The sequence below is a fragment of the Vespa mandarinia genome, chromosome 17, assembly GCF_050613455.1.
Source record: "Vespa mandarinia isolate Hongniang chromosome 17, ASM5061345v1, whole genome shotgun sequence".
NCBI lineage: Eukaryota > Metazoa > Arthropoda > Insecta > Hymenoptera > Vespidae > Vespa > Vespa mandarinia.
In genome coordinates, this window is record NC_140826.1 from 4,303,135 (window position 1) to 4,329,241 (window position 26,107).

Below are 26,107 nucleotides of genomic sequence, written 5' to 3' on the forward strand. Positions count from 1 at the left end.
AAAGGGCCGATAGGAATCGAAAGGGAAAAGGATGAGGAAAAATTCAATGTTAGTGACGCGTAATGAAATGTGCGCGAAGCCGAGACGAGGAAAAGAGGGAGACGATGGATAAGAGGAAGGGAGAAAAAGGAGGAGGAGGAGGGAAATGGTCGAACAGGAATGTAGTCGATACGCGGCAATGCTACAATATCGAGTTGTTGAACGGCCACGGCCACGTAGGTGTACGCTTACCACGGATCAGGATATTGCGGTCTCGACCGTATTTATCATTCGAACCGACTATCTCTCTCTCTCTCTCTCTCTATCTCTCTCTCTCTCTCTCTCTCTCTCTTTCTCTCTCTATTTCATCTTCCTCGCAACTCAATCCATTCGCGAGAATGTCTTTTGTGGATTTCGTGTATTCGCGGAGATGTACGCAAGGATTATAGATGTAACTATGTGTCGCAACGTCTGTTATTTGTGTCTCGCGAGCTCTCAAGTTTATACTGGTCCGTGACGCGCTGAAAGATTAAATTACAGACCGGTTCGCGTATCCAATTTGTGCGATTTAATCGCCTCGAGTCCAGCATCCACGTTGCTTCTTTATTTTCCCCTTGATTTTAGTCTGCTTTTTCTTTTAACGATCGACAAATCTACTTAGGTATATACATATATATATATATATATATATATATATATATATATATATATACATATATATATCCGTAGATAGGGAAACTTTATTGGACTTTACGAACTATTTTTCATAGTTGTTGGAGTAGATCCAACTGATTGTGGTGATCGGTTGAGTAAAGAAAAGGAAAGATAAAAAGGATAAAATGAAAATAAAAGAAAAATGCAAGAGACAGGTGGAGGAAAAGCAACGCGCTTCGTTTTGACGAATCGCGAGGCGCCTAGCAGATATCTTGTCGAGTCGGAGCATCGGTGGTGAGGCTATGAGAAGAGAGGAAAAGGTTGGGAGAAGGGGTGATCGTAGAGAGAGAGAGAGAGAGAGAGAGAAGTAAGCACGCGGGGGTGCATGATGGAGGAACGATGTTTTTTTCCTCCGCGGCTCCTCTTTAATTTGCCCTCCAATTAACGGACGGGTCCTATTTGAAAAATACCTGCCACGAGGGCTGGCAATTATACTTCTTCCTTTTTTTGCGCCACGAGCGCGTTATTAGCGCTATCCGTTCTCTCTCTCTCTCTCTCTCTCTCTCCCTTCAAGCCACGATCGCTCTCTCTTCGTTTCTCCTCGTTCTTTCTCCTTCTTTCTTCTTCGTTTGGCGCGCATGTGTAGGCGCGCGCATGCTGCTCTCTATCTCTCTCTTTCTTTCACTCTTTCCATAGATCTCTATGCAATTGTATGTACTTTACTTGTACGCGTGTCTTCATGTATGTGTATATGCAAAAGAGAGAGAAAGATAGAAGGATAGAACGAAGTATACACACGTATATACGACGGTAACGTGAGCGAGGAAGATAGAGAACGAGAGAGAGAGAGAGAGAGGGAGAGAGAGTAGCGTTTATAACTCGTGCCCGGGTCTCCCAGCTTTGAGAAGGCCAATTAGCAGCATAAAGCTGCAGCTTGGCCCCGGGGCCGAGGATGTTTGTATGTAATAATGGATTGTTACTCAAAGTATCCGGCTAATTAATTAAGCCCCGCGCCTCACCGTGTACCCTTTCCCCATTCCACTCTCGGGAATCCTTCCTCTGGCGTCGCGCACGCCATTCCCTCCTACCCCACAACCCGCTCCTCCCCCATTCTCCCCTCTTTACCCCCGTTCACTCGAATCTCCTTCATTCCTCCCGAGGTTCGCCGCGCGCGCACCTCTCAACAGAGTCCACCACCCGCTAAACCACCCTCTCGCGCTATCCACCCGCCGAATCGCTTCGGCGGTACAGACGTGTGCTCACGCTTCAACAAATGTGTTCGTTCAAATCGCACTCAAATCGCACTTCTCGTAATCTAATGCTTTGCCGGTTAGGGCAGATAAAGTAGGAAATTAGTGTATGCGCGTTGCATTGAAGAAAGAAAGAAAAAGTATATCTATATATATATGTCGAAACGATGTACCAATTGATCCCTGCCTTCATCCGAACTATCGTAGTAAGGGAAAGGAAAGTAAGACGATTTTTGTCTCGAGTTCTCGGATCTTTACGATTACAGAGGAAGAGAAAAATTAATCATATATTTTAAGGATCCTCCCTGGTTCATGTTGCAGGAGGCGTTATAGCTGGGATCAGGATGACTATGGACGTGAGTAAGTCGGAAACGAATAAAAACGGTTCGACGCAGCAGGAATGCGCCGGTTGTGGGAAAACCATCACGGAAAGGTGGGTCAGGCAAATGGAGTTTCGACTTGAAAACACGATTTTTCGATCGTTCCCCTTCTCCTCCATCTCCTCCTCCTCCTCCTCCTCCTCCTTCTCCTATCCCCTCCCATTCTCCCTCTCCACCTCCACCCCATCAGCTGCAGCCGTATCCATTATTTCGTGCTCTCCACTTTCGATCGTGGCTATTAGCGTTTTTAACGAGAAGCATTCGAGGCACATCGCTCCTAGCGCTCGACTTTTTTATTTCGATCGGTTATCCAGTATCCGCTCTGAAAGCCTCCAATCAGAGCCACCGCGTTTGTTTCGATTTAACTGACCGACGGGAAAATTTCGAATTGTTCTAAACTGTCGGATATACGTGCTGAGAATTTTATGTATATATATATATATATATGTATACACATATATCTATATCTGTGTGTAGATTAAAAAAAAAAAAAAAAGCAAATGGAAGGAAAAAGTATACCTATGTATCCGAGCAATTTTTTTGCACACATGGATAACGAGCACACAATACACATTCTTATTAACCCATTGGTAGCGATCGGGAGTGAAATTGTTCGTGCAGCACCGAGATAGTGAGCGAAACAAATATGAATTCGAATCCGCATGTATTTAACTCTTTGATACGAAGCGTAGATCAATAAACGATCATCTCAGTTGCGTTTCTACCTCGCAGTAGTCGTTTTATTCGCGCAACTCCACCGCGTAGTTGCTTCATTAGTATCCCGACCTTTTTAAAAATCAACACATATCGACTACTAACAATTCGTTCTCTCTCTCTCTCTCTCTCTTTCTCTCTGTTTCTCTTCATTCCGCGATTTAATTGCATAGAATTAATGGGCAGCGTTAATTAATTCTGAATCGTTCGTCTTTTGAATTTTTTACGTGAGCGACGAACGGTCGATCGATCGATCTCGATCGATTTGTCAAGTAAACGCGTTTTGAATGATAGTCGAGAATAAGCGTTGCTTTTAAAATTTCGTTTAATTTATCGAATCATTCTGACGAATATATTTTCCAACCATCGGCGAAGTTGAAATAAAAAGGCTATATAGGGCTAGCTGATATGTGTCTTAAAGCGAACAGTCGGTAAGAAGAGAAACTACGGTCGGTTTTACAGGTATCTTCTGAAAGCCCTGGACCTTTACTGGCACGAGGACTGTCTCAAGTGCGCATGCTGCGACTGTAGGTTAGGCGAGGTCGGTTCTACGCTCTATACGAAGGCCAACCTTATCCTCTGCAAGAGGGACTACCTCAGGCTCTTCGGGAATACAGGATATTGCGCAGCCTGCAACAAGTCTATACCGGCCTTCGAAATGGTCATGCGAGCCAGGACGAACGTCTATCATCTCGATTGTTTCGCCTGTCAACAGTGTACGCACCGGTAAGTAATATTCTACATGTTCCAACGGTACATATATATATATATATATATATATATATATATATACATATACATATACATATGTATGTATGTGTATATATATATATATATCTTGAATTTTGAATTATGAATGCGCGATGCAAGTTTCAAAGATAATTACAATACCCGAAGTAAGGTACTAGCTTTACTCGAGGAAAGCTAGAGAAGACGGGGTATGAGTTGAACGAGACAGAAGTCGACTCGGGGGATTGCTTTACAGGCCAGCTGGGAAATCACCCTTTGCTCTAACCCTCCTCCTTTTCTCCTCCGTCCTCGTACCTCACTATATTCGTATTCCACTTTTCATTTTATTTGGTCATCTCTCTTTCTCTCTTAACTCTTTTTCCCTCTTTCATATTCTTCTTCACTTTCGAAAAGGCAATGAAGAACAAAAAGATTCACGCTTTATCGTTCACGCCGCAATAGAAATTTCGTTAGGAGATTATTGAAGGCAACGATTTCATCGGGCATAAAGCCACGATAAATTTTCGTTCTACTATGTAGAAACTTGTTCTCGTGGTTTCTGTGGTGTACCATAGTAAGAGAAGAATCGTGTTGCTGGGACGAACGTAAAATAGCGAAACTACAAAGCTGGTAACGCGCAACAATGTGAGCTGGCTTATTGACGGCTCGTTGGAATTGAGGAAGCGAGATACGCCGGGGATGAAGGGAGAGGGCAGGGGAATGAGGAAGGAATGGAGGGTAGGAGCGAGAGGAGAGGGTTGCCATTGGTCAGGAGCGAGCGAAGCGTGCTGTCGGCGCTGTTTCGAAGAAGGGAGCTAGAGGAGGAGGAGGAGGAGGAGGAGGAGGAGGGAAGTGAACGGAGAGAAAGAGACAGAACGGAGGAGGAAGGGTTGTAGTTTCAAGCCAATAGTAATGGCTCGGCCAGGCGTGCGACAAACGTTGTACAGCTTCTCAAACAATGCGAACAAAAGAGCATCAATTTTACGTTTTTATCGTCCGGCATTGTCTATCTTTGACAATACCCTCGTCGGCAGGGCTATTCTCTGTCGGCTTCCAGGCCTCTTTTCGACGATGCGACACGATGATAACTTAACCGTCTTCGACGGGCACCCGCCAGAAACAACTATCCATTGGCACGTCCGACTTTTCTCTCCTTAATACCTTCTAAGGATTCTAACAATTATTCCATGCAACTACAAATATCTAAGTTAGATCCTTTATGCGATATCTGATAAGTATATATCTACGATTTTATTCGTGTTTTGTATTCTTTAGGATTTAGGATCATTCGAAGAAGGCAATAAACATTTTCCGTCCCAGGAAATGACATCCAATTATTTTTCTAGCGCAATGTCAGAGAACTTCTACCGCTGCAAACTCGAAGAAGGCAATTATATGCGCATGAAGGCAGCGGCGGCGGTGGCGGCGGCGGTGGCGGTGGCAGCAGCAATGGCTGTGTGTCGCGTAATACGACGACTTAGAGCTTGCAATTAAACAGCAACAATTACGCGCGGGGTAACTTTAGACTGTAATAACACAGAATAAAGGGTTGCCGGTGGCAGTGACTATGTTGCCACCCTCCTAGACAGAGGGATGATTTACCGATCCAATTAGCTACATCTCTCTCCCTCTCTCTCTCTCTCTCTCTCTCTCTCTCTCTCTCTCTCTCTCTCTTCATCGTTGTCTCTCTTTCTCGCGCACTCGTTTACTCGCAGCACTCAACCATTCCGCATTCTTGTTCCGTCGCACCTGCCTACTACAGATGATCGATGTGAATGACAAAATTGATATCGATTAGTATCCCGTTTTTTATGGTCTTACTTTTGTATTCTTTTTATCGGTATCGAATCATATACAGACGGTAAAAACAAATCCTTGGACTTCTCTCGATCGGAATAGATGATATTTTTTCAAGCGCTAAGTAAGCTTACCAAGAAAATCGTCGAGTACTGTTTCTCGATTCAGCAGAAACTATTTCAGAGACATTCGAGAAACAAGCTACATTTTAGCTATTTCGCATTCGTCGAAGCACCATAGATATTACTCTTGGAGGACTATGGGCAGGCATGCTGGCACCACTGGGGTCGGCAGTAAAGCGGTCCTAATGGGGTCACACATTGGCACCGACTATCGCATTTATTTATTCAAACTGCAGTACACTCTTTGTCTTTTCCTTTCTTTTCTTTCTGTTTTTTTTTTTTTTTCTTTTCCACTTATACACAGTTCTCTTCTCTTTCTACATCTCCGATAGCAACGTCTCTATTTCCCTTTTCTACGTAGTAACCCAGTCTATGGACGACTCTCTCGGTTGGTGTTTCGTAAAGCCCGGTGACCCTCGTTAAAGATTCAGCCAAGTTATCCGAGTACACCCAGATTGAAATTTTCCATGCAAACTCCGAGAGCGAGACGACGTTCCACCACTCCCTCTCTCTACTCCCTACCACCATCTTTTTTCTCTTGTGATTTTAACTTCTCCCTCATTCTTCCGCCCACCTCCCTCTCTCCATCCCTCTCTCTCTCTCTCTCTCTCATTCTCTCTCCTTCTCAGCACTGTACACTCTTACATCCTTTAGGAAGCAACTCTCGTTCATGCTAGCGACCGATTAATATTTCAAACTCTCTTGCACTTGCGTTACTATACACGTGCATTCACCTATAGTTTCTTACTCTTATAGGAAAGCTTTAGAAAATGGAAAGGTTTACGTTTCGATTAGAGAAAACCTTTTCTACGATCTTTCCCGGTCGAATATTTCTGTTAATAAGACTTTCTTATGAGGGACGACGCCTTTCGAAGCCCGACATTTGATAAAGGAATCTCTTCCAACGGTAACGCGATTAAACGATTGACCTATTAGAAAAATCGTATCAAGCTTTAAAACGTCTATCTAATTAGTTCGTTTGCTCGAATGAAAATCGCGTTAGTCACTCGACAGAGAAACAGAGAGAGAGAGAGACAGAGAGAGAGAGAGAGAGAGAGAGAGAAAGAGAGAGAAAGAGAGAAAGATAAACTCGCATTTGGTATCATCGTGAACGTGCACGGGAAACGTTTCCGCGAGAATTAAAGGATAGCCTTTCGCGCGGTGGCATTATTCGCGAGAGAGCATAATAATGGAAAATCCAACGCAATGAGTGTGCTCGTACTGCTGTGCGATAATTCCAATGACTGCGCAGTTATGATAATATCTCTATCTCTAGTCCAGACGAGCGTACCAAAAAGGCTTTGAAAACATTTCCGCGTTCGAGCGTAGTTATATATATTTAATTTGTGTCAAATAAAGAAACATTAAAAAAAATTGTTTCAATCGAGTTTCAATTATAGGCACGCGAAGGAACAAGGCGTTAACTTAGTGTTAAGTAAGACCGATGATAATACCGATAATACTCAAATATTTTTTCGTCTTTTTTTTTCTTTTTTTCTTTTTTTTTTTTTTCCAAGAAAAGAAGCAAAACACGTTCGAATTGCAACATTGTCGACTACTCGGCGGCGTCATTTAGCACAGACGTGTCAATCGTATAATTTGCGAGGGAGGAAAAGAGAGACGAGAGAGAGGGAGAAAAGGTGGTGGGAATATGGAAAGAGGAGGAGGAGGAGGAGGAGGAGTAGGTATGGCCAGCTTGAAAACGAGGGAAAGCTGGTATAAGCTACGGTAGAGCAGCGAGGCCGCGTGCACGATGGGCGCTAATTCTATTTGCCGTGCGATTACGAGAGTATCTACCACGAGCCAGACTCGGCGCGCTCTCGTATTTCGCTCTCGTATTTCCTGCCGGGATCAAAGCGGATACGACACCGCTCGCGGACAGAGAAGGCCGATAATAATTATTTGTCCGGCACGTCGCGATGCGCTCGTTATCGACCGATGTCGTCCTTTTTCCCTGCTCCTCCTACTCTCCTACTCCTCATTCTCCTCTTCCTACTACCACTAGTGCTATTACTACTGCTTCTCCCTTCCACCCTTCCTCCCCTCTTCCTACTATCGATCTATCTCTCTTTCTCCTCCCTCTACCACTCTATCCCTCTCCAAAAAAAAAATATATATATATACATATATATATATATATATATATATATATATATGTATGGACGAAGATGGAAATACGAGAGACAGATACATCGCGCGAGATAATTCTGCGACTGTCAATCGGTACAAATTTCCAAGCGTCCATCAAACTTTTCGCGTTTTGACGTTCGACCATTTTCGGATTAAAAAAAAAAAAAAAAAGAAAAAAAAAAAGAAAAAAGAAAAAAAAGAAAAAAGGAAAGAATAAAAAAGAAAGAAAAAAGTCGAAAAAAAAGGAAAAAATATTCCTTCCCCTTCTACTATGACCGGGGTCAATTAAGTTTCCTCAGAAATTGCGTTCGATAAATACTTTCTATAAATTCTAACATATTCGTTGATCTTTAATAAACTGTCTCTCTCTCTCTCTCTCTCTCTCTTTCTCTCCCTTTTTCTCCCTTTTTCTCTTTCTTTCTTTATCCTTCCAGCTTCCTTCGCGTACCCTACTACCTTAACCAAAGCTAGAGCATCAACAGGTGTTTCTTCCTTGTTAGCATATTTACTCTTTATGATTTCTTTCCTTTTCATGGGGATTTTTCTTCTTATAAATACATTTTCATAAATTTCTGATAATCGTTTGATCGATTAATTCTCGATAAAAGATCTTAGGCGATCGTGAACGATCTATCAGAATATAATAGATTTAATTTATCATATATTTTGTTATAAAAAGATGGACAAGGGTTGTTTCATTTATGATTGCAGGTTTTGTGTTGGCGATCGGTTTTACCTGTGTGAGAATAAAATCCTTTGCGAGTATGATTACGAAGCGAGGTTCGCCAATATGGCGCCGCAGTCGCCAGCATCCCTCGCCTATATAAAAAGGCAACTACCACCAACGGCGACGCCACCTGGACAGAACGTTCATCCTGGTCACAATCCTCTTCAGGGACACCAGGGCATAGGACAGATGGTTGGCCCTCATAATCACGCGACGAACGTAAGTTTTTTTTTATCAACGACGAGCTGAAATTTTCAAGGAAGAAATATATTTAATTTATCGAAAAAGTTTTATTGATTCGTTTAAAGAAGATTTATTTTAAAACTGAAGAAATTTAATTAAGAATCGAATTAACCACGAAAGAAGTAAATGATATTAGGATATCGGAGAGCGTTCAGCGAACGATTACGTTTTCTGACTTCAGGGTCAGATGTCAGGTGGAGGAGGGCCTACGGTAAATGGAACGGCCATAGGCGTTGGTGGGCCTCGTGCACCCGGTGACATGAATAACAACGGCCTATCTGGGCCAGGCGGTTTGGGCTCGGTGAAACCACTGCCGATGACGATGCAGGCACCGACGAGCTGAGACGAGGCCTTGCCACCCCTGAAGAAGCTCAGATGTCTCAGCGGTTATTAATCGGCCGAGAAATCGTGTCGAGTGTTGCGCGGCTAAACTTCGTTGGCTAAAACTTCCGTCACTTGAAACGGCGAAAAATATCTAAACCGGACGGAGGAATGATTTTTCTTTTGTCACGTAAAGGAACTCGACGACAAAAAAAAATAAAAGAGCGAGCGAGAGAGAGAGAGAGGGAGAGAGAGAGGGGGAAAGAAAGAGGGAGAAAATAGAAGTGTGACAATGACGATGACAAAGTTGATTCTTGAGAATCATCACATTGTAAATTAACGGTGCTCGTGGTACACCATAAACGGACAGTCTGTGTAAGATATGTTTCTAATGATAAGTAAAGAAAAAAAGATGAAGAAGGAATGAGTGATATGTGCGAAAGAAAGAGAGAGAGAGAGAGAGAGAGAGAGAGAGAGAGAATGATGGAGTCGATCTGTAAATATCCTCACTAATATATCGACTCCACGAGTGGACGCCTGAGGTTATACGAGTATACGTCTAACGATTAAGATCTTTCTATGATTATTATTACTTCGTTAAACCGGTTAACGTAATTCGCTCTCGTTGTTTTTTAATCCTTCCAATTAGCCGATTGTTCGAGCGAGAAAGAGACGGCGACATCGAGATAGAGGGATGATAATAAAGAAGAGGGGGAGAGGACGGAAGAAGAAGAAAAAGAAGAAGAAGAAAAAGAAGAAGGAGGAAGAGTACAGAAGCAAAGAAAGTCAAACGATTCCTGTGTTCTTTTTCATCCTCTCACATTTCCTTCTTATTATTATTATTATTACTATACTTCTTCTTCTTCTTCTTCTTCTTCTTCTTCTTCTTCTTCTTTCTTTTTAATTCTCGTTGAATAAATTTAGGAAATCTTGCCATTTTTAGTACGAGGACTTTTTCATGTTCTCGACGTTCCTTAGTTTTTTTTCTTCTTTCTTCTTTTTTTTTTGTTTATTTTTCATTTTTTATTCTTTTTTTTCCCCACCCCTCACAGAGAACGGCACGAAAAGTATTATAATTGATAATGCCTTTTTCTTTTTTTTTTCAAGTGAATTCACGAAATCCGAGTTCCATACAGCCGATACCAAAGATTAACGATGTATGATTAATTAACGAAAGAAAAACAAAAGAAAAAAAAAAAAAAACAAGAAAAAAGGAAGCGGAAACGAGTCGCACGGATTTTTCGTATATTCCCGTGTATTTTTTATTTTTTCTTTCCTTTTCCTTTTTTTTTTTCTCTGTTAATCTCCGGTCGAAGCTTTAAATTTTCAAACCAAAGACGGAGAAAGAAATGAAGACAAAGGAGATGAGAAAGAGAGAGAGAGCAGTATGCATCCACGCCAAAGGATTATGAATAAGAAAGGGAATCCGATTTTTTAATGGTGATGATCGAGGAGGATCGACGCGCTCGTACCTGTAAATATACTGCATATAATTGAAGAAGCAAAGTGTGACAATATTATTATTTCCTTTTTGTTTTTATTTAAAAAGAAAAAAAAAAAAGAAAAAAAAAAGAAAAAAAAACAAAAAAAAAAGAAGAGGAAAAGAAAGAAAGAAAGAAAGCAAAACAAAATGAATCGTCATCTCGAACGATGACAAATCGAAAGATGAAGATCGAGCAAATCGCAAATCCGTCGATCGACATTATCGGAAAAGAGATTTCTAGCTAACAGATAGAAAAAGAAAGGAAAAAAGAAAAAAAAAAAGAAAGAAAAAAGGAAGAAACAATTGCTCGAGAGAGGCCGCGTATCGATGAAGTACAAAAGAAAGATACGAGAGAATATGTTCTCACAGAGTAAGCACCGCGAAATAAACGAAACGCGCACTTCTTACCGTCGTCGTACTCGTAGATTAGAAGCAACAAATACGAAAAAAAAAAAAAAAAAAAAAAAAAAAAAAAAATAAATAAAACGAAAAAAAAAACCAAAAAAACAAAAAAGCAACAACAACAAGAACAACAACAAAACAACACGAGAAAATAACAATGAACACTCGAAAGAAAGAAAATAAACTTTATCCTCCCTCCTCCTCTATCCCTCCATTTTCTCTCCCAAATATTCCCAAGGCTATTTCGAGAATCTATCTAAAAACAACACAAATCGCTGACCTTCAAAACCACGTGTCCTTCCACGTTCCTCTATATTTCGTCCTTTCCTTCTTACACTCGCCAACGTCTCTCACCATCACTACCACTACCACCACTACCACCAGCAAGCGCAAGAACGTTTTTGTTATTCATCTGTATATAATATCGTTTACTAGCGCATTACCGATATATTTACGATCGGCTCTGTAGGGGCTCCCATTACTACCGAGGAAATATAACATTCTTATAAATACAATCTGATACATTCGAGGAGCATTTTTATTTCACTTCCAGAACATTAGAGAGCTACGTAGAGGAGGGAGGGAGGGAGAGAGAGAGAGAGAGAAAAGCGAATTTCGTTCCGCCCAGACCACGTATACTACCTATTCTTTCCCCCCCATCTACCAGCCCTCCTACTATTCCGTTCGGTCTATTTATGGTCTTTCGAAGAACGCGAGAGGCCAGAGCGGCCCTCCTCGCAATCGAACTACCATCGAAATCGCGAAACGAACGGAAAATACCGCGTGCGGTATTCGAGTTCGGTTTACCTTCCGTACAGGACCGTATTGGTCGTCCCTGAGTTACGACTTGTGGAACGAGAAGGAAAGGTACGGAGGGAAAGGAGAACGAAAGAAAGAAAGGGGAGAAGATTGAGAGAAAGAGAAAGAGAACAAATGCGATTTCCCTAATGCCTTCCAAGACCCACGGAGTCAAACGTTATTATGCTCGGTGAAGACTTTATAATGGGGATACGTTGAAACTTCTTAAAACTACGTGGTGCACGTTGTTTATACCTTTTTCTCTTTCTTTCCCTCTGTCTTTCGATTATTTCTTTGTTTCTTTTTTTATTATATTCTTTTTTCTTTTTTTGTTTGTGTTTTTTTTCCTTTTTTTTTTTTTTTCTTTTTTTTCATAAAGGGACAATGGACATTTTTGTCACACACATTTGCTTTGCCGAACGACCTCGATGAGATATATTCGATTTATAATATTATTTCATGGTATTTAGACGATATATATACTATTCTTTTGAAAAGTATCACGTACCTACTATGATATGTATATTAAAACGTGTATGGGTATACGTTCTCTCGTATCTCTCGGTGAGTTCTGTATTAATTCGATATCTCTCTATCGACCGGTTTCTACACGATATCGTTTGCGATCCCACCTTCTGTTCTCGTTCCCTCCTTCGTACATACGTACGTACATACGTACAACAGTTCGTACGTTCGCTAGCAAGGCCGGAAATTAAGCCTTAATCAGGGAGGCGGAATTTTGATGAGATTTTACGCAAACGATAGATTCTTCAGGGATTTACATACATATATATTTGTGCGTCGTTACTACACAACACGCATACATATATATATATATATATTTTGATACGTAAGTGCGTGCGTGTGTATTACCGTAATTTAATGACTTTTAATATAAACATCTTCGTACTTCGGGGATAATGAAAATGCTGATACGAGAAGAAAGGTGGGTATTCTGATATATTTTTTTTTACGTAATTTTCTATCCTCTATATATTGCAAGTTTTCTTATGAACGATCGATATAATTTCGATCAATGACTTTTACGTAATGAATTTTACAATACATCCCCTTCCACCCCCCCTCCACCCCGCTATTGCATCTTGTCGTTATTTCTTTTAAAAATTGCGAACGATCAAGAAGAAGAGAAAAAATCATTCGATATCTTTCAAAGATCTTTTATAAAAGGAACCGCTTCAAAAAAATAATTAAAAAGAAAAAAGAAAGAAAAGTATTATTCTCGAGATCTAAAACATTATGACGAAAGATGTGTTCGATCGTTTAAACTATTCTCGTACGCGAGTTCGCAAATTAATCGGATTTTCCGCGGTCGACCTTCGAAGACGTTTCTCCCTAACTCGATGCGTATCGCATTAATCACGCAGAATAGGTAGAGAAGAGGGTGAAAGAGGGGAGGAAGAGCTAACAAGAGAAAGACAGAGCTAGAGATAGATAGACAGATAAAGAGAGAGAAAGAGAGAGAGAGAGGATGAGGTCCCCTTAAAATAATCTGGTCCCGAAATGAAATCAGCCAAGGCAATTTCCAGCCCCTATACGAGAGGATGCCGTGGCGCGTTATCCAGGCACTCTGACCGCCTGTGGCCCGACGCGATGCAACCGACAAATGACGTTGGTCCAACCCCCTCGCGGCAGCTCACGGAATTAAAGATCCCGAGATAAGGGTGTCATGCTTTGCTATGCATTATGTGTTCGGCAAAAAGCTCGCCCCCGGCTCTACTCCTGTTGTTCAGCCTCTCTTCTTCTCCTTCTTTCCGTCTCTCTCTCTCTCTCGCTCTCTCGCTCTCTCGCTCTCTCATCCTCCAGGAAGCTTCCAATTAATCTTTCCCTGCTTTTTCCCAGAAAAAAAAAATATCGCTGTACTTGTTCCTTATCCTCTCTCTCTCTCTCTCTCTCTCTCTCTCTCTCTCTCTCTGTTTCCCTTATTGTTTCTCTTCCTATTTCCTCTCTTTCATTTAACGCACGACATACTTTAACCGTTGCTTATCGTAATCGTTTTTTTTTTTTTTCGAAAACGATATCGTAATATAGATCTTTGTTCAATGATAGAGAAATTTTTTCCCGAATGACGGCAGGAAGGAAATACCAAGGTACTTCGTTTTCCGAGATTATTGTCTTTTCGAAGAAGAATTACAAATCGTTTCCTTTTCCATGAATTTTTCCTTTCCCTTTTCTCTTTTTGTTACCTTTCCTTCTTTCTTTTTCTTCTTCTTAGGAAGGAAATTTCACGAAGCAAGGAGAAGGAACTGATATGGCAATGTACGATGGAAAAGGAAACGCACTTTCTCATAGGGTCTTTGATAAAGACGTATAGAGTGCACAAAGAAAGAAAGAAAGAAAGAATTTCCTTTGAAATAGCTAGGCGGAAAGTAACTCAGGCAGACAGCGGGGGTGTATAACTCCGGCCGCGTTATGATCTGCACATCCTCTTGTGCTCGGACCGGCTACACCGAACGGAACCTTGCCAACCTTCATATTTCATGTTTTATCGCGCGAAAGTATCGAGAAGAAGAACCGTTCTCTCCTAACTCTGACTCTGACTTTTAGAGAGTCGTCGAGGTTACGACGAAGCTACGGAAAACGAAAGAGTGTCCATCTATTTGAAGTTATCAATGTATTCCTTTGTCATTTCCTTTTTTTTTTTTTCTTTTTTTTTTAAACGACATCTTTCTCAAATTGCACGTCACAGTTTTAACCTTCAATTAAATTTCTTGCGTTGGTTCGCACAGGAACGATATGTCGTTGACGGTTATAAAGAAAGAGGATTCGACGTCGATGAAATACGATCCAAAGATGAAATCAAAATTCGATGCGCTCACAATGGAATTTCAATATTACGGGTAAATCCATCGATCCTTGGATCTATGTTACTTTTGTATTTAATGGGACATTATGGGATTTAATGGATATCTGTCGTTGAAATACACAGAGCGGCTATTAGAAATTTGGCACCAGCTATGTCGTCGGTCGAGGACAAAAATAGGATAATCTCTTGGGTGAATAAACTCTTTGCCGCGGAATATCGCGTAGAAATTTTACGTGACAAACGTAATAGGTAATCCCTGATATGTTTTTAAATCCTTTCGATTATACGCTTTCCTTTCCTTTATTTTTCTTTATACAAGGTATTTATCATCTTTGATTATAAATATGTTGAATGACAAGTTGCCAGGCGTATTCGCCAAGGATCCACCGAGTGGTTCGCTCAAAGACTTGTCTTACGAACCGGTAATCAAAGCTCCACCTGCGGAATGGGAATTGGATACAACCTGGAGCGAATATGTTGCATCCTTGCCAGATTATTACGAAAAAGTTCGTCGTCTGCTCTTTCTTCTCTCTCTCTCTCTCTCTCTCTCTCTGTCTGTTTGTTTGTTCCTTTTCTTTTTTTATATTCAAACAACAAAATAATAATGATAATAGAAATAAAATCATTATAGATATTGTGTAGCTTTCACGACGAGACTTCGATATGCGAACAAGACACGTTCGAGATGGACGAACAAATGGATAACGTAAGATAGTTTTATTTTATCAAATGGTAATCGTATATCGATTATTATTACTCGATAGTAACGATAGAATTTTATCATAGGAATTTTGGTTTTTGCTATATCAAATCAGACCGTATGCCGCACTGATGCCATCACCCAATGCAAAAACGATAGTCACTGCTTGGATTCAAACTCTATGTCGATTGAGCTGTAACAAGTGTAGCAAAATGAAAGGACTTAGAAACGATTACGCTTACGCCCTTTACGGGTAATTTCTATTGTCAATCGAATTAGACATTCGTATATGTTTGTATGAATTTTTCTCAATCTTAATTTTCAAAGATACGTAAGGGATTTGCGAATAGCCGGACCTTTCGAAGATTATCCGCCTATGAATTATCTCGAATCGTTACCAGAAGCAGCCAGGTAAATTAAACACGATTATATATGTTTTACTCGATTATAATTAGATTCGGGATAAAAGAAGAAATTTATAGGCAAGCCGCAAAGAAGCATCCACTGACGTCGCCTTTTTCTCAAGAGGCAGATTCCTTTATTATGGAGCAACCAACAACCGAGGAAGGTGCTTTTTGTTATATCGCTGTGACGGGTGACGTCATTGAAACCACCGCCAAGTAATCGTAAAAAAAAGGGGCAAGGAAAAACAGAACAAGCAAAGCAAACAAACAAACGGGAAAGAATAAAGATAGATAAAAAAATGTCGATTTCAATCATTTTTTCGAATCTTCTTATCCAACAAACGAACGAACGAACGAACGAACGAACGAACGAACGAACGAACGAACGAACGAACGAACGAACGAACGAACGAACAAACGAACGAACGAACGAACGAATAGGATAGACTGGTTCGTCGAAATCGGATCCGCTTTATCCCAAAGCATCGTCGACGTACATCCTAAAACAATCACACGGCCGGCCGGCACGCCATTATACGGCCTTAACTTTGCTCACGCAGGAGCTCTCCGCGGGCGCCGTTATGTATAGGGTGTACCGAAGGAAATAACCGTCATCTGTATTCGCGATAACATCGTAATTGAATGCGGTTGACGGGGATTTGCTGTAGGACGCGAGCGGCCACCACTAACACTAGGAACGTCGTGCCATAACTGTTCCCTCCTTCTTCCTCCTTACCCAACCGTACGTCCTCCTTCACCCCGTTCGTCCTTCTCTTTTCTTCTCTCTTTCTCTTGGCACCCTCCACACTTTCCTCTACCAAACGAAACGCGCGACACACACGACGACGGGCTCCCGTTTTCGAGTAGCAGACTTTCTCTTTCCCGTGTTTCAGCCTATCTATATCTCTCTCTTTCTCTTTTTTTGCACCCCTTCCGCTCTTTGTCGCTCCATGCTTTTCCTCTTTACCACCGCCCTTGATATCGCGAGAGTATTAATCATATCGAGGCGCGGAAAAATCTACCTTCCTCTCTCTTTCCCTCCCTCTCTCTCTCTCTCTCTCTCTCTCTCTCTCTTACCATGTCACCGATGGTATTTCGCGCGTGTTATAGTCTTGTGCGCGTGTGCGTATACATGCGAAAAAGGGGGACCTCTCGAATGCGAAGATAGAAAATGATAGGACCGAAAGGGAGGAGAAAGTTTATGGACAGCGTCGTTACATCGAACTATTTGTATAAAACGCTATAACTTTTTACACTTCCCCTACAATTTTTTTATTTATTGGTGTTCTCTATTCGAATAGTACGAATATAACACTTTTGGTCAGCCACATATATACCTTTATATTACATTTATACATTATATAAATGTACAAATATTATATAGAATATGAAAAACTTATAGAAATTTAAAGAAGAAATGTAAAAGACAGATGGGACGTCTAATATTTTGTATGACGTAGGATGACGAGGAAATTATACTGATAGTTCAAGAGAAAGAGAGAGAGAGAGAGAGAGAGAGAGAGAAAGAAGAAAGGAAAGCCAGTGATAAGTTCAACTTGAGCTCAGATCTGGCTATCGGTTCTTGCATGCCGAATGCACTGATGGGAAATACTTGTTTCCTGGCGACTGTCACTACAACTGATTGGCGCATGACCGCCGGAGTTCGCGTTCTATTAATGGCCATCCAACGTTCCTCTTTTTACCTCTCCTCTTTTACCAGCTTCGATAATACCCTTTCGCCTTTTATCAGCTTCGCTTGTCTCTCCTCCCTTTTCCTATTTTAACTCTGAGCTTTATCCATGTCATAAACGTTTTGCGTATCGCTTCCACAATGATTAACAATGAATTCTTCAATTATTTAACACATTTCCTTTTTAACGTTCGGCTAGAAATGATGTCTTGATAGTACGTTTCTAAAATTACTCCTACATATTTGATAGATCGATTTCGTCGGTCCTGCGAAATATTCAAAGCCCCAAACCCAAATGGTCGATAATAATTATTGAACGTCGTCGATATTCGAAACGATATCTACGATATTTCTTTTGCCAACCAAAGAAATCGGTGATAACGTTCGTAACAATGGATCGTTCGATTGGAAAACGACGAAACGTATTGCTACGATAATACATCTTGAGGCTCGTGAAAAGGCTTACCACGAACGGCCGTCGTTTGATTTGATTTTCTTTACATTGTCAGAGATTTTATACGTACGTTAGAATGAAAGAAGAGGTTAAGAAGAGAGATTACTTACGATCCTTCTCTTATCCGCGTTTAGGGTCTCTGCGTTTTGTCGGGTTCTCTCTGTAAACGTCTCGACGTTATTACACCTCCGTTCTATTCTATTTTATCTCTTTCAATAAATGCTAACGTTAACAAATTGCACAAACATATTAAGACATTAGTTACAGGGATATTATATATTCTTTGCTTTTTTTTTCTTTTTTATTTCGATTAATTACATCCGATCAGAGATCCATAATAATTTTTGCATTAACGAAGATGCCGTGCGGTTTAGTATAGGATCGTAATGGTCTTGGCTCTAAACTCAAGGAGGACAATAATCGCGCATAAGCAGGGCATTAGGGCCAAGTTAGTTGGTTCTACGAAGTAACAGCAACTCCCATATAATAGACGATACGGTGCTCCCTTTAGTTTGCCGGCGTAACTATTCTGCGGATACTACTACCTTCGCCACCTCTTCTCCTTTTCCCTCCTTCAACCTTTTCTTCTATCTTCTCCGTATCACTCCCTTCCATTCCAACATCCCCTCTGAAGAACTTTCAAGTCGCACGGACTCGTGGAAATGGCTCGAAAGAGACACAGAGAGAGAGAGAGAGAGAGAGAGAAAGAGAGAGAGAGAGTTAAACTAAGAATATTACCTTAGGGAGTACATGCTAACGTGGCAGCGATACGTATTAATGGAATCGAATAAAACGGACTGAAGGAGAAAGAAAAAGTGTGCATTCTTATTCGACTTTTAAACGATCCACGAATAATGTCTATTATTAGATAATAATTATTAAAAAAAAAAAAGAGGATTTTAAGCGTTTAAAAATTTATTGGCATTGACAAATGTCTCATAATTTTTATAGACAATAAAGAATCGTAACGTTTAAACGAAGAAACTCGGAGTGGAGTATTGGCTGCAATTATCCGCGAAACAAACAGATCCGCGAGGGTAAACCTAACGACTGGCTGGGTCTTCTCGGCGATTACCTCAAAGCAAACCGCCTAACAAGACATTGTTCCGAATAGCTTAGCCATTCTCCCTCGGCGTCGGCCTTTTCTACCCTCTCACCCATCTTTCTAGATCCTCTTCGCTACCCACATGGAAGGACCAACGTCGCAGCATCTACCGGGAGATCCAAACCCAGCAGCAGTTAACAATCCTGCTCCGGCGATGGTCGTTAGCGACCTCCCTTCCTCCTTCTCCTTTTCCATCCCTCTTTCCACTTCTAACCATTCCCTCTTGTATCCGAATACAAAAGTTAAAATCGACGAAAAGTGAAGCGTCCCTTTCCTTAGAAAAGTACCTTCTCGAAAACTAAAATACAGTCAGTCTGTGTTTTATTGTTAGAAATCCAATCGTCTCTTCTAACACCCAATTACTTCTCTCCACGTAGTAAGAGGGTGGAAAACCAAAATGGATAAGAGAAACTACCACGAAACGAGCAGTCGATGGCTAATAAAAGTCGTAACATTCATTTGTACGACGTTGCGAAAGATCAGATCGAATCGGCCCTCCAATTTGTGGTTTATCCTTCGGTTAGCAACGTCTACGTAATTATTGATACGCTCTACTCGATTCAACGAGATTTCATAGAATTTTAGGATAAGGGTAAGGGTGGAAATGCGGCGACATCCCTTCGAAGAAAAGGTTCGCTCGAGTATATTAGACCTTTCGGCTGGGCATTATCGCCAACCGCGATAAAGTCTCTCCCACTCTCTCTCTCTCTCTCTCTCTCTCTCTGCATCCATCTCTCTCTCTTTCTATCTCCGGTGATAATGTATTCCAGCGAGCATCTCGAGAAAAATACAGATTAAAGCTCCTAAGCACGGATTTAACGCTTATTTATACTCTGCTAAGTACAGGGGCATTACTGCCGTATTACGATCTTAACGGTCGCTCCAACTTTTTCCTAACGTCCCCCTCTTCTTTTTCTTCTTCTTCTTTTTTTTTTTCTTCCTTTCATTCCCCCTTTTCGCAATAGGGTAGCAATGTGTTCCATGACGTTTCTTATGTACTTGCGATTCGATTAATAGCGACAAAATGAAATCCTCGCAAAAAGAAAAATCGCGGGAACACGAGTCGGAGTAATAATTTATTTTACCATCATTTCGGTATACGCGCCAAGCTAACTAGAATATAAAGAACGAGACTGCGAAAAGATTTCGCGAAGGCGACTATTTAAGAGTGAAAAAAACGAGATAGAAGGGGGAAAGAGAGAGAGAAAGAGAGACTTTTACGATCGTCCAAAGGGAGCACGAAAAGGGCACGATTTTTCACGGTTGTGTAGAAAGAAGTTACTCCTTCTACTATTTAGCCCTTAACCCCTCACCTCTTTTTGCCCGTTCCACCGGCAGTAGTCGGAGTTTTAAGTATTTGATTACGACCCAGCTCGTAAGAAGAGGTATAACCCGTCTTAACGTCGAGCCCGGTACCGACTGACGCTGACCATACATACGTGGAATTACCTGTGCACGCAGTTTTCTCTCGACTCCTTACAATACTTTCTTACTGCGCTGTTAATTTTAACGCTCGCTACGTGCCACCGATTTTTTTAACTTTTTCTTTCTCTTCTTTTTCTTCTTCCTCCTAGTCCACGGTCTCTGTACTTAAAGTCGAGCGTTAAATTCACATCTATTGGACAACCGAAGAAACTCGCGTTTTTTCTCTCCTCCCCCAATTTTTTTCTTCTTGCAAACAGGAGAAAGAGAGAGAGAGAGAGAGAGAGAGAGAGAAATCGATCAGACAACAAACCCGGGAGAAAATCGAGTCGCGAACGCGACTTGTAATCGCTCGTTGTCCTTGGTGTAATCGGCAAGATGATCGCCTATCTTACGACTCGATTGGTCGTCGTTAAAGGGAATGCCTTGACGTCACCCTTGGGACGACGCGATAGAGAGGCACATAACACGGCGCCGCTTTTCTGCTACCCGATGAGCTTATAGCTTGAAAGAGATAGAGACAGAAACAGAGAGAGAGAGACAGAGAGAGAGAGAGAGAGAGAGAGAGAGAGAGAGAGAGAGAGAGTCGTCGAATTAATATGAGGGAAGCGAGCTAAGCACGAGGTATACCTTTCATCCCTCGCGATTTCCCAAACTTTCACGATCTCACTGCCTATAATCGGTTAACTTAAAGAAGCTTTTACGGTTTGATATTGGAATATGTAATGTTGCACATTATCGAAAGTTCCTTTGGTACGAACGTTGAAACTATTAATTAATTCATATATCTATATAAATATGTATACGTAATATTGCAATAATGTCTGATGGGTGTGGACAGAGAAAGAGAGAGAGAGAGAGAGAGGCAGAGGGAGAAATAAAAGGAAAGAAAAGAAAAAGAAAGTTTTTCGATTTCGATCAAAGGAATTTGCGTTTGCGTCCACGAGTATAGGCCTCGAGGGTGACGACAGTAGACCGATGAAAGTGTTACTATCGCGACTGGTGGTTGGCTAGCTGGCTGGCTGGCTGGCTCTGGCTGGCTGCTATGTCAGGTCCGCGGAGTGAAGTAAAATGGACTCGAAGGGTTATAGCCGGCCATCCAGAGGCTTATGGTCCCGATCGTCGCTGATAGAATCAGCGTTCTGCCTGGGCAGCCATGCTTTTGCTCATAATCACTTTTAGATTAATTAAATTTTATGCTCGCTATCAGCGATAAACGTTAAATTTAACGGGGCCGGTCCTGGCAGTGCCCGTAACGGGTCGTTAGCGAACGAACGTTCGTTCGTTCGTTCGTTCGTTCGTTCGTTCGTTCGTTCGAACCTGCTCGCTCGTATTCGCCGCGATGTCGCGCGATCGCCATCGCTCTTTTAGCGGCTACAGCGAAAGCTCATTGTTGTTGTTGTGCTAAGTTATCGCGAGGTAAACGATATAACGCGTCGTCGATATATCCAAGGAATTCACGATTGGCAATTAAATTATTTCGTAAATTATCGAAAAGATCGAAGATCGTGGCTCTGTGGATATGTGTGTGTGTGTGTATGTACATGAAAAGAAAGAGAGGGAGAGAAAGAGAGAGAAAGAGAAATAATTACATTTAAAGAGAACTCTAAGAAATATCCTCGTAGATGCGCTTTCAACTTCGATTCATTGGCCACGTCGAATGATATTGCCGTCTCTCTTGTACGTTCGCTTAACGAGGAGAAGTGGAAATAAATAAATCCGACGCGCACCATCGCCATGATCACCGAATCAGATTCGTCTTCGACGAGGGTGCGATAGAAGGAGAAAGAAGCGAAGTGGATGAAAAGTGGGGATAGAAAAGGGATGTTGGGGAGAGAGAGAGAGAGAAAAGAGTGGGGTAAATCTGGCGAAGGCGGTAATTAAATTAATTAGCCATCTCGAGGATGCAAGGATGTACCGACGAAGGAGAGAAAGAGAGAGATAGATAGAATGATCGCTCGCTCCTTTTCTTCTGAACGGACTTAATTATCAGGGAAGTCTCGGTCCCGTTCGTTGGCTCGTTCGCGCGGGCTCGCGGCCTCTCGCGCGACTCCTCTCCTCTCCTCTCCTCTCCTCTCCTCTCCTCACCAATCCTCTCCTCTCTCACCACCACTCTTCCCTAGCTCCCCTCTCCACTCTTCCCTCCTCGTCGCTCTTCCGGCTATTTATTAGGTTTTTACTTATGGACCAGACCGTGGAACAATCGTCCAAGCTGGCCGATGATTCGATCGAGCACGGCCGCGAACGTCGAAGGACGAAATTTTCGCTGGCGGTTAGCTCTGCTTCTCGTTTTCCGTAGAAGAAGCAAAGCACTCCGGGTAATTAGAAGCGGAATTATATTCTGCCGCGTCCTGTTTCAGTTTATAAACAAGGACTCTTAAATGAAGTTCCCCGGGAGTCGGCCGCTTTAATGCCCGGGCGTCGCGTTCGCCTGTTCCGCGAACCTTGAAAATCCGTTCGTCTCTCGCTAATGATCTCTCTCTTCTACGTACTCTGTACGATCTTCCCCCTTTGCGACCTACCCCCTTTATTACTCTCATCATACGCGTATGCTTCGTGAGCGGATTCCTTTGGATAACTGGTCGAAGAGAAAATATTTATGAGAGATAACGCGATTACTAATGAACGAATCCTTTTCAATAAAAAATATCAAACATTGATTATACTTCGTCGAATATACATATATATATATATACATATATACATACCCACGTAGATACGTTCAAACGATCCTAATGAAAATTGTTCTAAACCAATTTAGAAGGATATCGTGATTATTTCTCGAGGACTCTTCCCGATGATATCGAAGTCAGACGAAGAAAGAAAAAGATATATAAATAGATAGATAGATAGATAGATAGACAGATAGAAAGAGAGAGAGAGAGAGAGAGAGAGAGAGAGAGAGAAAGAGAGAGAGAGAGGGTATACGTTTTAGTTTTTAATGATTATTGCGTGCCGGCACGGCTCAGGTAGGTAGGCATTAGCAGCGCTCTCCCTTTCGCGCATTTGCATATCTTTCCAGCCGTTAGGAATTGCCTGCTGGCTGCTTTCGCCCGGTAGAGTAAGCCATACCCCACTGGCACGAACGCGCTCCAACTTTTAAGCCCTCCACCCCCTCTGTGTCTCATATAGAGAAAGAGAGAGAGAGAGAGAGAGAGGGAGAGAGAGGGAGAAAGAGAGAGAGAGGAGACAGCCTCTTCCTCCCTACGGCATCGCCACCGCAGCAACTGCGCTTGTAATTCCTCTCCTCCTCCATCACCACACCCGTCCTTCCACCTCTTTCCTTCCTTCCGTCCTTCCTTCCTCTTTTAATGGCACTCGGTTTTCGAGTGCTTTAATTAACGTTTTGTCAGGCGCTCCTTAATTAGTCTGCTTTTGAAAAAATCAGTCAGTGAGTCAGCTCGCCTCTGTAACATGCCCTCTCTTCTCCCCTAAAAACACTCGGCAAAGACGAGCTTGATTTCTCTCTCTCTCTCTCTCTCTCCATCCCTTCCACTTCCTCCTCTCTATCTCTCTCTTTCCCTGACGTCGATCGCGTGCTTTTTTTCCTTCCCATTCTTTTCGGACTCTATTCGATAGTAATCTCTCGCGATTACATTGCTGTTCTATTCAAGAAAATCATAAAATTTAAATCGTAAAGGATCGATGAAAGGACAATGTCTATCTCTCTACCTTTCTCTCTCTCTCTCTCTCTCTCTCTCTCTCTCTCTCTGTTTATATATCTCATCGCTGTATTTCGTCGCATATCTTCCGATTTCAAGTGGAAAACGCGAAGGAAGGTTGGTCACACGCCATTAAATTTCTGCGCTTCGAAACTCGAGTTTACTCGAACGTGCTCCTTATCATCGAAATGGTGCAACTCTCTACATAGTATCGAGCGTCGTGTACAGTTTACACGTTATTTAACGCGTTCCTTCTCCTTCCCACGCTCTCAATCTCTCTCTCTTTCTTTCTCTCTCTCTCCCCTATCTCTTTCTTTCGGCACGCGGAAATCTTTGCCTGGTGTAGTTATTGTCCGCATGTCTAAACCTCTCCTATTCCTTAACTCTTCCTTTCTTCCTTTCCCTTTTATTTACTTATTTATTTTTTTTTTGTTCTTTTATTTTATTTTATTTCCTTCTTTATTCTTTACCGATACTTTGCGAGTTTGCGCGAACATCGTTGTCTTCGCGAAGTAAAAGAAAAAAAGATAAAGAAAAAGAAAGAGAGAGAAAGTGAAAGAGGGTGGGATGATCCTGGCTCGCGCCAAAGTTCAAAGCGCAGAAGCTCTCAACGAAGTCGGACAATACTTCGTCCTCGTGGTCTCTCTCTCTCTCTCTCTCTCTCTCTCTCTATCTCTTTTACTCTTTCTCCTCGAAGGGTTCTTGTATAGAGATGCTATCTGTATTTCATTAACATTATTCTCTGCGGTAGACTTGGCCCACCGCCGTACATAACGAGAGGGAGAGTAAGAGAGCTTTCTCCCTTATACGGGGGAAGTTACAACGGCAACAATCTCCCTCTTAGCCCTCCACCCCCAACCACTCCCTGTTTCATTCCCCTACCATTCTCTCAATCTCTTCTTCCACGCAAAGGATCTTGATCCTTGCGCCGAGCTATCGAGCGTCGAGGAGAAGAGTGTTTCTCTCTCTCTCTCTCTCTCTCTTATAGCGTTAATTTTTAAACTTTTTTTTTCTCGGAATAGTCTCTTCATAGGCGATACCCGTAACGAAGGATCACGATTATGTTTAATTATGACGATGGATCACGGAAATATTTTTAATTATTAAAATTGTAAAGGATAAGTGTGTTATGATATCTATTCGATATGTTAAAGATAATACGACTGATTATGCGACACTTTAATAATATCTTATTCAATACATAATTCATCAAAACAATCTTTAAATCAAATTGATATATTCATTTAGTAAGAGGAGTTATTTAAACTTTAGACAGTTGGTGCCTTAACATATGTATATATGTATGTATAAAATATATATATATATATATATATATATATATATATATATAAAGAAAAATACAGAAAAGAATGGTATATAGGTACGAAACGGTCTACGGAATTCAATAGCACCGATATCTCTCTCTCTCTCTCTCTCTCGTTCTTTCCCTTTTGCAGATATTATTCGGCAGTAAAATTTTATTTCGCTAGCATTTATTGGCTCGCCGGGAAAGCCGCGCCTGGGCTTCGCGACGCACGGTAACTACGTATACGAGAGAGTACCGTCGTTATTTGATAACGACAAATTATTGTTACGAGAAAAAATGGTGCTAGAACGACGCACTCTCTCTCTCTCTCTTCGAACGAAAGGGTTGCACGTACCATATACGTTCGCATATATGGACGTTCGGATGTGTTAGAGGGGTGAGTGGTATCGGAGGGTGGTCGAAACTGAGGAGACGGGGGTAGGAAGAGAGGGAGAGAGAGAGAGAGAGAGAGAGAGAACATGGCTTTGGGGTCTGAGCCTCGACAGGCTATCGGCCGACGTGTCCAAACGCTAATCTCTCGATATTTTAGCGGATTTATATTTTCAGCGTTGGCGGCATTGCCGGGAATGCGCGTGATTCCCCGAGATACCTGGACGGAAACGTTCACTGGACACACATCATTTCCCACCTCCACCTATCCCCCTTCTCGCCCCTTCCCCGTCCGAGAACCTGCTATTTTTTATTTATTTATTTTATTTTTTATTCTCTGGACGATTCCTCTCTTACGCACAGGTCCCGAAACCGGAAGAATTGATGCATGACATTCCTCGCGAATTCTTGTTTCTATTGT

The 26,107-nt window shown here is 41.8% G+C and overlaps 2 protein-coding genes across 6 annotated transcripts in view; both read left to right on the plus strand.

The window, feature by feature from the left end:
• Window positions 1-10,974, plus strand: part of LOC118443540 (rhombotin-1) — a 63,886-nt gene extending 52,912 nt beyond the window's left edge. For 4 of the 5 annotated variants that reach the window (XM_085662134.1, XM_035870693.2, XM_085662135.1 and 1 more), the window contains 4 exons: window positions 2,205-2,316; window positions 3,440-3,703; window positions 8,467-8,701; window positions 8,907-10,974. In XM_085662134.1, the coding sequence (XP_085518260.1) occupies window positions 2,228-2,316; window positions 3,440-3,703; window positions 8,467-8,701; window positions 8,907-9,068 (750 nt within the window). In that variant the 5' untranslated portion in view covers window positions 2,205-2,227 and the 3' untranslated portion in view covers window positions 9,069-10,974. The remainder of the gene's footprint in view (window positions 1-2,204; window positions 2,317-3,439; window positions 3,704-8,466; window positions 8,702-8,906) is intronic. The other variant, XM_035870692.2, reaches the window with a different exon arrangement.
• Window positions 10,975-15,188: 4,214 nt separating this feature from the next.
• On the plus strand, window positions 15,189-15,884 carry LOC118443544 (uncharacterized). Its single transcript, XM_085662274.1, has 4 exons — window positions 15,189-15,259; window positions 15,340-15,506; window positions 15,581-15,664; window positions 15,736-15,884. The coding sequence occupies exons 1-4, from the start codon at window positions 15,239-15,241 to the stop codon at window positions 15,875-15,877; spliced, it is 414 nt and encodes a 137-aa protein (XP_085518400.1). The 5' UTR covers window positions 15,189-15,238; the 3' UTR covers window positions 15,878-15,884.
• Window positions 15,885-26,107: the final 10,223 nt, after the last annotated feature.